We start from the raw sequence: 13,383 nt of genomic DNA, 5'->3' as shown, positions 1-13,383 counted from the left end.
CATACAACTTGAGTTTTGATGCTATAAACATAGTAAATCCCCACTAACTGATTACCATTTTCTTGAGACTTAAAGACCATGATCAAAGTAAGAAGCAAAAGGATACTCACGAGGGGACATATCTTGCTATTATTTGCAAGGCTCTGTGACATGTGTCAAAATTGGCAGGAAGATCTACAAGGAGAAAAGTGAGAGTATGAGCATTAAGATAAAACTGAAAACCAAAAAATTATGTGTTTTTTGTTTTTTAGCTAAAACCACCTCCTAACCAAAACTGAGTCGTTTATTAGCAAAATATTAAATTTAAGATATTTCTCCAGAACCAACCATCAATGAAGACTAAGTAGATTGATGACATAAGTAATGCACTAAGGGCAACTGATTACATGTGACTGCTGAATGTAACAAAAAAGAGTCTATCAGAGGTTGTCATTTGTTGCAGTCTAAGCATTAGAATAAATCCTGGAGCTGCTCTATACTTTATCCTTCAGCAGGAAACCCTCGCTTTAGTCCTCTTTATACTTACTGTCATCTTCATCATCAGAATCTGAAACATCGACATCACCGTCCTTAATGACCACTCGGGCTTTTGAGGGGAAAAAAAAATTATGTCATTCTTTGTGTCACCAACCTAAACAATCAACAGGTACACAAAAAAGTGATTTTTCCATTGTCCAAACTTAGTACAATGATTGAATGTGCAGTCTAAAGAAGAAGAAGAAAAAAAGTCAAGTAACTTTACAGGTAAAGCTAAAAATTCCTGACTTTTCACACTTCCTGAAAATCTCACTAAAGCAAATTACATTAAAAAAAAATAGTAATAATCCCAGCAACAAATCTAGATGCCTCCACAGAAATCCTTACAGGGAACAGATAGGTACCAAAACTGCTGCCAATATGCATCTCAGAATTTTCCATGTTGGTACAATCCCCACAGGGTTCTGAGAGGGTAGTATCTTAATAAAGAGGTGTGTAAAAAAATGAAAAAGCAAAGAAAGCAAAACACCACTTACGAGGTACAAAATGAGAAACAATCATGCTGAGACAGGGTCTAAGGAAGACAGTCTGCGCTGATACAAGATTGCCGAGGAAAGCCAAGTACTCCTCCACCACAGTCTGACTTCTATTCAACCACGGCAGTCTCTAAGGGTGGGAGGGAGAGACACACAAAAGAAATATTTTACTGATACAATGCGTTCTGCTTTCAAAGTACTGAATCACAAACTTGTCAATGACATAAGCGGCCAACTTACCAATAAAATACTGATCAGCTGCTCAAATTCTTTAGTCAAGTACATGATGGAAGAGCGGAATTCTAACAGCCAGTTAATGATCTGGTCATCCTTAAGGCAAACAAAGAAAAGTCCTGTCAAAATCACAAAATCCTCTAAAATAACTGAAAAGATGATACCTATCTTGCACCAAGCACCTGCCAATAATATTTAAATTAGGAGAAAAAAGTCACAAACTTGTACTAAAACCAAAATTGAACTGAAAATTTCTTAGTTTGTATCAAAACAGAAGGACGATACGATACCTTTCCCTGTTTTAAAAAAAGTAACACAGGAACTCTGACACAGAGGAAAGAGAATTAAATGTAATACTTCATTCTGATTGCTTCTGTCTGCCCTAAGTGGAAACACCTCAAATGTTGACACGTGAGAATTTTTCAAACTGCAGAATGATGATAGCAAATTCAAACACTGTAACACCATAAGGACCAAGAGTTACCTCAATTTCCTCTAATTTCATGCTGATGTGCGAACATGTTAACATTCAGTCTAAGCTAATTAATTAGAGATGTCAATACATGTAACTTCTTCTCAAGCCAATCTATAACTAGACTTAAATATATTCAGATCCAGGGGCGCCTGGGTGGCTCAGTGGGTTAAGCCTCTGCCTTCGGCTCAGGTCATGATCTCAGGGTCCTGGGATCTCAGGCTCTCTGTTCAGCAGGGAGCCTGCTTCCCCTCTCTCTCTGCCTGCCTCTCTGCCTACTTGTGATCTCTGTCAAATAAATAAATAAAATCTTAAAAAAAAAAAAGTGTGTGTGTGTGTGTGTATATATGTTATATATATGTTATATAATATTTATATTATATTATACATTTAAATATAATATTTATATATAAATATATTTAAGTATATATATTTATATATTTAAATATATATTTATATAAATACATACATTTATATATTTTATATATTATATATACTTACATATAAATATATATATTTATATATTTATGTATATATGCACATACTTTTCATATATACAAGCATTATATTTAAATGTATAATATAATATATTACAATAAAATATGTAAATACATAAGTATATATAAATATTATAATATATATAAATATTATATATATAAAGTATATATATATACTTTTTTTAATACACACACACACATATTCAGATCTGTTACATATAGGGGCACCTGGGTGGCTCAGTTGGTTAAGCGTCTGACCCTTGATTTCGGCTCAGGTCATGATTTCGGTATTGTTGAGATCAAGTCCCACATCAGGCTCTGCACTGAGCATAGAGCCTGCTTAAGAATCTCTCTCTCCCTGCTCCCTCCCCTGGCTCATGCATGTTCTCTCCCCCCAACTCTCTCTCTCTCTCAAAAAAAAAAGTGTCAGGTCGCCTGGGTGGCTCAGTCGGTTAATGTCTGCCTCCCGCTCAGGTCACGATCCCAGGGTCCTGGGGTCGAGCCCTGCATTGGGCTCCCTGCTCAGCATGGGAGCCTGCATTTTTTAGGCAAGAAAATAACTGTTTATTATTAATAACTTCTAGTAACATGCAAAAAACGGCTAAAAGAAAACAAGCCATGTATAAAATATGTTATCGGTTAGGTAAACATAAAACATATTGTTTGTATGAATGCATATGCACAACATACATAAGAACAAACTATAAACCCCCAATTTTTAAAGAAATGGTTAATGCTGATTCAGGCTCAGGAGGGAAAGGACCATATAAACAAACAAAAGACGATCACGGGAGACGATTAACAGACAGTGCTGTGCTTCTAGGGAGATTATCACAGACCATATCGTACCTACGTGACAACCAGCCAGGGCTGTGCCTGCAATTACAGACCACTGATGGGGGCGCCACTTAGTGAGATCACAGCAGGCTCCAGGCATGGTGCCAAGAGCACACAAGTGCATCTCTTACCGACCCTAACAATGCTGAAAAGGGACTGCTGGTGTTCCCACTTTACAGCTGAGGAAACTGAGGCCAAGAGAAATTAATAAGCAACCTACCCATTTGAGAAGCTAATAAAGAACTGGGTTCAAACCTGTCTGACTGGGTCAAAAACGACACTGTCCACTTTCCCACAATGCCTTGCTCCACAAAGAGAAGGAGCCCATCCCCATACATTCAACCGCTGACCGTCTGTGATGTGCAGCGACAAACTTCAATGGGACCGACCTTTTCCTGATGAAACCCCAAGTAAGCGGGCAGTAAAATCAAGTAAATCGCAACTCATGTGCACTATGGTAATTTCATCATGTCCACCACCAGTAAAGGTAACTTTACTGGTAGCTCACCGAGGCTTGAAGCAGAGAAGACAAGTTAAGGTACATGCAAATAAAAAATGAGTTAACTCTATCCTATCCCTTTTCCACTAAAAAAAAGGTGCAACAAAATGATAAAGCTAGCATTTGAACTGCTCCTTCTTTCAAAGTAAACTCGTCGCAGACTCTGGTGCTTTAGTACTGAAAATCACTTGCAACACTCTCTGAACGAACAAGAGACACAATGATGCAACTGTTGGTACATCAAGATACAATGAGAACGGCTGATAAAAACCGCAGTGGGGCACCTGGCTGGCTAAGTTGGAAGGCATGCAACTCCTGATCTTGGAGCTGTGAGTTTGAGCTCCACACGGGCGCTCGAAGAGATGACTTAAACAAATAAAATCCTAAAAGCAACAACAGAACACAAAGAAAATGGTCCTTTGTACCAATGGAAGAACACAAGGGTCAGGGAGAGCTTCAAACAGGAAGTGACACTTCTGCTGTCTCTCAACAGACCGAATGTTCTCTGGGGGCTACATTCGTCATAGAGCAACAAGCATGTATTCAGAAAACCAAAAGCAGTTCCGTTTCAGCTAGAGTATATGGCAAACAAGTCAACAGACAAATCTGGGAGTCAAAAGGGGGCAGAGATAAATGGCTACCAAAGTCCCTGTAAGTCAGATTTGTAATTAGGAAGATGTGCTGGAAGGGTGGGGAACAGAGTGAATGAACACCCATGAGCTTAGAGAGAACCAAGGAAAGTTCCATTAAAGCGGGCACTTCACGGGCACCTCGGTTAAGAGTCTGCTTTCAGCATGAGTCATGATTCCAGGGTCCTACGCTCAAGCTTTGCCTCAGGTTCCCTGATCATCAGGGAGTCTGTTTCTCTCTCTCTCTCCTTTCACCCCTCTCCCTGCTCATTCTCTCTAATAAATAAAATCTTGGGGGGGGGGAAGGATACTTCAGCTGGACCTCAAACAGGAATTTTGTAGATAAAGTAATAATAACAGTAAAACTAATATAGTAATTTACCATGCCAGCCACTGTTCTAAGATTTGAACATATAGTAAGTCGTTTAATCCTTACAACCATCCCATGAGGCAGGTGCTAACATTGCTTCCCACTTTATAGCTGGGGGCAATGAGGCACGGAAGTGCTGTATATTTACTCTCAGTCACAAAGCCAGTAGAAGAGGCCATGAAGCCAGAGCCCATGCTCCAACAGGGACTAACTAAAGTGGATACAGAGGCCTTGCTGCCACAAAAGGCACAGGCAAAGAGATAAAGATTAAAAGAAGTGGCACCCAATGCTTGGTGTAGAGATGACTTTTTAAAAAAATTTATAAAAGAAAAAAAGACAAAAAATGTGGCAAATTCATGGAATAAAGTAGTGAGACTGAACATACAAAGAAATGCAGCAGATCATGCTAAGGTGGGCCTTCCTGCAAAAGCCATGAAGGTCTCCCTCGGGAAAATAACATGTTTAGTATATGCTTTAGAGATTATTTAGGCTGCACTGTGGAGGGTAATATTTGGCGGGGGAGGGGAGGGTCAATAGGGGAGCTAGAGGAGAATGGAATGTAGATAACCTAAAGGAGTAAAGGGAAGAATCCAGAACAAAGAGTACCAACAAAGCAAGAAGGCTTCAAAGATTTTTTTCTTCCTCCAAAGGCCCTGGTGAATCAATGGAAATGAGAGGAGACAAAGTCGAGAAAGACCCCAAGGTTACTAGCTCAAGAACTAGGTCAGCAACACGTCAGTTAGGCCCATAAAGAAGACTATAGAGGAGTGCATTTGGGAGAGAGAAAATACTAAATTTGAGGCATTTGTAATACTTGTGGCCTAGCAGTTAAGAAACAAATTGGGGGGCGCCTGGGTGGCACAGTGGTTTAGGCCTCTGCCTTCGGCTCAGGTCATGATCTCAGGGTCCTGGGATCGAGCCCCACATCGGGCTCTCTGCTTAGCAGGGAGCATGCTTCCCCCCTCTCTCTCTGCCTGCCTCTCTGCCTACTTGTGATCTCTCTCTGTCTATCAAATAAATAAATAAAAATCTTAAAAAAAAAAAAATTTCCTTAAAAAAAAAAAAAGAAACAAATTGGGAAGGGGAGGATGGATGGCTCAGGCAGTTAAGCATCCTACTCTTGATTTTGGCTGGGGTCATGATCTTGGGGGTCCTGAGATCAAGTCTCATGTCAGGTTCCGTGCTCAGCAGGAGTCTGCTGGAGATTCTCTCCCTGAACCCCACCCTGCTTGTGTGCCTGCTCGTTCTTTCTCTCTCTTGCTCTCAAATAAATAAATAAACCTTTAAAACAAACAAGTCTGGAGCCCACATGAGCACTCTGAGCTGTAGATACAAACCTGGAAGTTAACCAGGCCATGGGTGAGTTCCAAAGCCACGACGGCCTAAGGAGATCATGAAAGAAGAATCTTCGGAGGAAGGAAAGCGTCAAGTCTGGAAACCTCACCAACACCAAATTTAAGAACCAGTCACAGGAATGATTAAATGTAAGTTATAAGAAGACAAGAAGATCCCAGAAACTGAAGGGAAGGTTTTAAGAAGTGGGCAGCCAACAGTGTCAACTGCTACAAGTTCATGTGAGGCTTTGGCAGCGGCGGGGGGGGGGGGGGGGGAAGTCCGCTAAAATCAGCACGTAAGAAAGGACTGGTATTCTCTGTCCCAGTTGTCACAACAGAGGACTTCACAGTCGACTTAAACATGCACGGGAATGAGAAAGTGCAGGCTGTCAGCAGGAACTAGAGCTAACAACTACAAAGCCCTTTGTGTCAGGGGCTGTTCTAAGTGCTTCTCATATATTAACGCACTGGATCCTCTAAAACCTCTACATGTAAAAGACCCCTCTCTACTGTCTTCCTGGTTTTACAAAGACAAAACAAAGGGAGAGAGGTTAAACAAGTTGCCCAAGATCACACACTGGGAAAACCATGTAAGGATTTGATCCCAGGCAATCTGACTACTAGGGCCATGGTAAGAGACAACTCTTTCCAAAATTGGAAAATACAGGGAAGAAAAGGGAAACAAAATTCACTTACTTGTGCCTACATGACCCATAGCTTTAAGGTACATATCTTAAAAGGTACATCTCTTTTTTTTTTTTTTTTTTTTTAAAGATTTTATTTATTTATTTGAGAGAGAGACAGTGAGAGAGAGAATGAGCGAGGAGAAGGTCAGAGAGCGAAGCAGACTCCCCATGGAGCTGGGAGCCTGATGTGGGACTCGATCCCGGGACTCCAGGATCACGCCCTGAGCCGAAGGCAGTCGTCCAACCAACTGCGCCACCCAGGCGTCCCAAAAGGTACATCTCTTGAAACATTTCCAAAAACACTGAAAAGGGAACTAGCCTGAAAGACAAGTCAACTTATGTTTTTCTTTTCGCATTTAAGAGACAGGAGAGCAGCACGGAGCAGAGAGGAAAGAGGTTCCAGAAAGGAAAGATAAAGCACAGATCTCAATCTGAGAACTGGCACTTCAATCTCAACCTGACACCCTGGACTTGAAAATTCTTTGTTATGGAGGGCCACCCTGTGCATTGCTGGACTTTTAGCCACAACCCCGTCACCCACCTCACTGGATGCTAGTAGCAGCCCTCCCTCCCCAAGACGGGGCAACCAAAAATGTCTCCAGTTCAACGGCAAAAGTGCCCCTGGTTGAGAGGGGCTGCATTACAGTGAGGGATCATACAGAGAGAGCAAGTTCTAGAGAATGGAACTGGACCAAAAGTGCAAACTAAATCTGTACGAAGTGGCAACAACTCTGCTCACGATCAAATGTAAATTAATTACCTTTATGTCTGGATCTGACAGCTGGTTCTTCAACAACTCGAAGTCATTGGTTTCACCCTAAACAAGAACAGGGTTAAAAAAAAGAAAAAAAAAGTAGTTCTGCTTGCTTCAGTTTCCTGTTAAAGATGAATAGCAGGACTTTTAACTATTACAAAAGGAACATCATAACTTTTACAAATCAGGACTATAAAATTGTTAACTCCAAACATTTAAAAACTCATGTTAGTGCAGCTAGGCGGCTTGGAAAAAAGTAAAAATGAATATTGAAAGGTTGTTCACATTTAGGTATACTTGTGTACTGACACCTAAATACAACAACTGATGACACAAGATACCATCCATACACATATGTGGATCTAAAATGCTTATACGTATAAAAACAAACATTCTTAATTTCCCTCCATCACCGCGATTTAGTAGAAGCACTTCTAAACTAAAACAAAATCAAAACAAAAACAAAACCAACCACTACTGATAGAGCTGGTTTATTGTCCCAAACAATGCGTAGGTAATTTCTTAAGAAATAAAATGCTCGGGCGCCTGGGTGGCTCAGTGGTTAAGCCGCTGCCTTCGGCTCAGGTCAAGATCTCAGGGTCCTGGGATTGAGTCCCGCATCGGGCTCTCTGCTCAGCAGGGAGCCTGCTTCCCTCTCTCTCTCTCTGCCTGCCTCTCCGTCTACTTGTGATTTCTCTCTGTCAAATAAATAAGTAAAAAAAAAAAAAAAAAAAAAAAGATATAAAATGCTCTTGGGTGCCTGGGTGGCTCAGTCAGGTGAGTCTGCCTTCAGCTCAGGTCATGATCCCGGGGTCCCAGGATCAGGCCAGCAATGGGTTCCCAGTTCAGTGGGGAGTCTGCTTCTCCCTCTGACCCTCCCTGCTCTGGTGTTCTCACTCACTGTCTCTCTCAAATAAATAAATAAAATCTTCAAAAAAAAAATTTTTTTTTGTAAAGAAAGAAAAACGCTCTAATAATGACTTTTATTCTAGCACTTGCTCAAGTTTTTAAAAGATACTCTGTAAGTAAAGCATGTGAAGATACACAACCTCAGCAAAGAGGTTATTACTCTAATTCTAAGCTGATAACATAATGCTGTTATTAAATAACCGACTTCAAGACTAACATCTCAAATTCACTTTATTACATCTACTGGTCTTTAGTTTTATAAAGACTTGAGTGTATCCTAACCAGCAACAAATTAACCAAACCTCGGGCGCCTGGGGGGCTCAGTGGGTTAAGCCTCTGCCTTCAGCTCAGGTCATGGTCTCAGGGTCCTGGGATTGAGCCCCACATCAGGCTCTCTGCTCAGCAGGGAGCTTGCTTCCCTCTGTCTCTCTGCCTGCTGCTCTGCCTACTTGTGATCTCTCTCTCTCTGTATCAAATAAATAAAATTTAAAAAAGAAGAAGAAGAACCACCGAACCTCAACATATCAATTACATCTCAATAAAGCAAGGGGCAGGGGCACCTGGGTGGCTCAGTCATTAAGTGTCTGCCTTCAGCTCAGGTCATGATCCCAGGGTCCTGCAATGGAGCCCCGCATCAGACTCCCTACTCTGCAAAAGGCCTGCTTCTCCCTCTCCCACTACCCCTGCTTGTGTTCCCTCTCTTGCTGTGTCTCTCTCTGTCAAATAAATATAATCTTTTAAAGCAAGCAGGCAGGAGACAGGACACCAAACCTCACATTATCGTCTCTTACCTTTTTGTACTTCAGCAAGACTTCTGTCACAGTCCCACCAAACCGAACAGTTTTTCTTGGGGGAGAATTGAAGAAATCATTCTCTAATGTGAGCATATCTGAAAGCCTGTAGAACCAAGATTATCACACTATTAAGTGCAGGACAGAGAATAATAAAACTTGTAACAGTTAATATTTATGGAGCCAACATCATTCCATGGGACTATTGCTAAAGCCTCCTACCTGGCCTCCTTGCTTCCACTTTAACCTCCCAAAGTCTTCAATCAGGGATCTAATGATCTTTCCAAAACTTAAAACAGATTCTGCTACTCTACTCTCCTGTAGCATTCTACAAAGGTCTTCCACCTCACTTAGAATATAATTTCACAGGGGGCCTGGGTGGCTCAATGGGTTAAGTCTCTGCCTTTGGCTCAGGTCATGATCTCAGGGTCCTGGGATCGAGCCCCACATCAGGCTCTCTGCTCGGCAGGGAGCCTGCTTCCTCCTCTCCTTCTCTCTCTGCCTGCCTCTCTGCCTACCTGTGATCTCTCTGTCAAATAAATAAATAAGATCTTAAAAAAAAAAAAAAAAGAATACAATTTCAAACTCTGTGTCACTGTCTTCAAGGTCCTACGTTAAACTGGCCTCTACCTACCTGACCTCATCTCCACTTAACATGCTGCAACCATAGTGTCCTTGCTATTCTTCAGACTTGCCAAGCTGATTCCCATTTCTCTTACTCTGAAATACTCATGCTCCAGATCTAGACACATTGAGTTCCTGTCTTGGTTCAAGCTAAAGGTCAAATGTCAGAGGGGCCAAAATTCAAAGTATCCATCGCCTCACTCCCCCTATTACCTTGTTTTTATTTCTTCAGGTTACCTCTACCTGAAACCATGCTATTCTTTTATTTATTTGCCTGATCACCGTCTTTCCCTCCTTAAGCTCTGTTGACAACAGATGTCTCTTTTGACAGCTACTGTTTTTAACTGTATAACCACAAAAGTATAGGTACTTAATAAATACTATGAAGGATACAATTGCTAAGTGTTTCACAAAGTTTTTTTTTTCCCTTTACTCAGAGCGGAGTAGTTGGGGGGAGGGGTAAAAAAGCAACCTACTAATGACTCCAAAAGTTAAACCCCAAAATGTTTTATGGGCATTAGGTGCTTTCAAAGTTAAGAAAGACAGGGACGCCTAGGTGGCTCAGTCGGTTAAGCGTGGGACTCTTGATTTCAGCTGAGGTCATGATCTCAGGGTCCTGAGACTGAGCCCCACCTCCAGCGCTGAGCTCCGCGGGGAGTCGGCTTGAGATTCGCTCTCCCTGGGGCTCTCCCCCAGCTCGCTCTCCCTCTCTCGGATGACAAATAGTTTTTTAAAGAAACAGTTGAGGAAGACTTAAAAAACGTGTATGTGGAAACTAATTTCAAACACCAACAGAAAATTACGAGTTCATTTGTCATCAACGACAACGTTCGCCTGATAAATAAGAGCTCAGGGAACTCTCTCCACGTCTAGACGAAGAAGCGGGAGGGATGAGTAAAGGAGAAGGTAGTCCCCCGGGCTGGGGCGCTACGAGACAGCCCCGTGGGGAGCAATGGGGACTCTGGAACGGAGAACAGATTCATTTTCCCAGCCCCTCTCCCACCTTTACTACCCACTTAAGGGGCCTGGCCTTACTCCCGAGAACCTGAGATGACCCTCTCCCCGTTGCTCCCACGATTCCCTCAGCTCTGCCCCAGGCCCTTTCACATCCGCTGTCCTAACCCCGGACCCTGGCTTCGGTCCCAGAGGCGCAGAAGGAAGCATCCCGGACTCTCACCCGGTCCTCGACGCGCCCAGCGTCTTGACTGCAGAGGCTGGGGCGGCCGCATCCCCGGGAAACCGCGTGTGAAGCAGCGGGGCCGCCATTGGGCCGAACAAGCGCGACGACTGCGCTTCGCACCGGAAGTCGTGCTCCTTCGGGCATGCCCTGTGGCCCGGAAGACGCACGCGCGAGCGGCGGCCTCCAGCCAATCAGGATTCGCGAGTCAGAACGCGGCGATCCCGGCGGGCTAGAGCGCCGCCAAAGCTCGCTCTCCTCCCCGCTCTGCGTCAGGGCCCCTCCTCGCAGATGGAGGACTTAACGCGGGGTGCGGGGTTCGGAGTGGCCACCGCGCTGGCGGAGAAGAGATCTTTGGCGGCTCCGAGCAGCTCCCGTTGTCGTGAAGGAAGCGCAAGAACCCCCTGGGAGGTGCTAAGCGGTCGCCGGGTTCCACGAGTATTACTTTGTCGGAGTCAAAGCATCCCTCAGTCAAAGTAAAGAAACCGAGGCTCTAATTAACCCAAACCCGCGCAGCGATGGGGGCAGCCGGGGGATTCGAACTAGGCTGCTCCACCGAGCATCCTGGGCTCTGTACCCTTGGCGCTACCCTCGCAGACATCCAAACTCATGTTGGGGATGAGGTTTGATTTGCCCAGAAATCCCCGCGCTGTGGTGGTCTGGGGAGAGAAGTCAATGTGTGAGAGGAGACAGTTTGCAAGAGGCGTTAGCCTTTGAACTTCAATTTTTTTTTTAATTTTTTAAATTTATTTTCAGCGTAACTGTATTCATTGTTTGTGCTCCACGCAATCCGTGCCCTCTCCAATACCCACCACCTGGTTCCCCCAACCTCCCACCCCCCGCCCCTTCAAAACCCTCATTGTTTAAAACTTAAATTTTTAAGGGAGGTCCAGGGGTCGGCCAGATAACAAAGCAGCGAAAGGTTTTCCGGCATGGGGAACAGCAGGTGCCAAGGCATGGTGGGTGGGAAGGAAGCAGAGGGAAAGAGGGATTGCCCCTCCCCTCAGTTTCTAGGAATGGAAAATGTTGCAACCCTTGGAAACTGTATAGAACCATAAAAGGATATTAAACCAACGACAGCAACTTGTTAAATGTAAAGCACTGTTCTATCTTGCAACAGTGTAAAATCAGTAACGCTCTGCCAACTCCATACGGTCCCAGCATTTTTTTTCTTTTCTTTTCTTTTCTTTTTTAAAGATTTTGTTTATTTATTTGACAGATTACAAGAAGGCAGAGAGGCAGGCAGAGAGAGAGGAGGAAGCAGGCTCCCCTGCTGAGCATAGAGCCCCATGCGGGGCTCCATCCCAGGACCCTGAGATCATGACCTGAGCCAAAGGCAGAGGCTCAACCCATTGAGCCACCCAGGCGACCCAGTCCCACCTTTTCTTATGCCATTGGTTTAGAGTTCCTTCGGAATGTTGGTGAGATATCATCAATGTCCTGAGAGCAGAAGAAATTGCACCCTAACTCACAGATACTCCAAGACAGACTTGGAAGTTGGAATCTCATCCCCTCCATCCCCAAAGCAGAAGGAAAAAAAAAAAAAAAAAACTAAATCACATTCATTGGCACTCTGTCAGTAGAAATTTAACTCTGCACTGTCAAACAATTTGACAATTACTTTATTCTTTCTTTTTTAAAAGCCTGGCATGCATGAAAAAACATGTTAATGCAGGCTATATATTATAATAAAATGGATACCGATGAATGATGGCCCAATTTATGAAACAGAACTTGAACCTGTATTGTTGAAGCTTCTTGTATGTTCCTCACAGGTCCCACCTTCTCTCTGCTTCTTCCCAAAGCTAATTACTACCCTAACTTTCTAAAACCATTTCAACTTTTCTTATGTAATTACCATATATATTCCTACACTATTATATATATATGTATATATATATATACTTTTGCTTATCTTTCCATGATAAAATTATTTCCATTCTGCATTATACTTTTGATTTCAATCCATCCCTGTTGTGTTTCTCTGCCATGCAGCATTATTTATATATCCATTTTCTTATCACCAACATTTAGATTATTTTTTCCTCCCCCAACCCCCACATATTACTGTGAATATGCTTGTATAGTCTCCTGAATCATGTGTGTAGAAATGTTTCTAGGGTAGAATTTTTGGCTTGGAGGGGATTCGAGACACAGTTGAGTTTTCCAAAGTGATTGTGCCAATATACACCCAAGCAATACCTTTCTCTTAAGCTTGAGCACAGCTCCTTATTTTCCCAAAGCACAGTTAAGACTAGATTCCACGTTAAACAATTTTTCAAAGGAAGCTTCAACATATACAAGGAAAGTCTTAAAGCTAAATAGCACAATTCACTGTTGAAGATCTTTGGTCATGTCCCTTCATTGGGGGTCCTCTACTCAGTCACCCTATTCCATGGGCCAACTCATCTTGCCAGGACAAAAGCTTTCTTTATCCAGTCTTGCCTTCCCTGAAGTCCCATCTCTTTTTTATCTCCAGCTCTAATCAAAGAAAGTGAAGACTGGCACACCTGGCTGGCTCAGTCTGTAGGTTGATCTCAGGGTCTTGAGTTCAAGC

The 13,383-nt window shown here is 43.0% G+C and overlaps 1 protein-coding gene across 1 annotated transcript in view; it reads right to left on the bottom strand.

The window, feature by feature from the left end:
- Window positions 1–10,954, bottom strand: part of RRN3 (RRN3 homolog, RNA polymerase I transcription factor) — a 30,714-nt gene extending 19,760 nt beyond the window's left edge. Inside the window, exons 1-7 of the mRNA XM_044234179.1 lie at window positions 10,827–10,954; window positions 9,026–9,131; window positions 7,332–7,388; window positions 1,254–1,343; window positions 1,014–1,143; window positions 527–586; window positions 111–174 (exon numbers count right to left, since the gene is read on the bottom strand). Of these exons, the coding sequence (XP_044090114.1) occupies window positions 111–174; window positions 527–586; window positions 1,014–1,143; window positions 1,254–1,343; window positions 7,332–7,388; window positions 9,026–9,131; window positions 10,827–10,915 (596 nt within the window). The 5' untranslated portion in view covers window positions 10,916–10,954. The remainder of the gene's footprint in view (window positions 1–110; window positions 175–526; window positions 587–1,013; window positions 1,144–1,253; window positions 1,344–7,331; window positions 7,389–9,025; window positions 9,132–10,826) is intronic.
- Between the last annotated feature and the right edge of the window lie 2,429 nt (window positions 10,955–13,383).

Source organism: Neovison vison, chromosome 14, assembly GCF_020171115.1.
Source record: "Neovison vison isolate M4711 chromosome 14, ASM_NN_V1, whole genome shotgun sequence".
NCBI classification, from domain to species: Eukaryota; Metazoa; Chordata; class Mammalia; order Carnivora; family Mustelidae; genus Neogale; species Neogale vison.
This window is presented reverse-complemented; position numbering and strand designations above follow the sequence as displayed.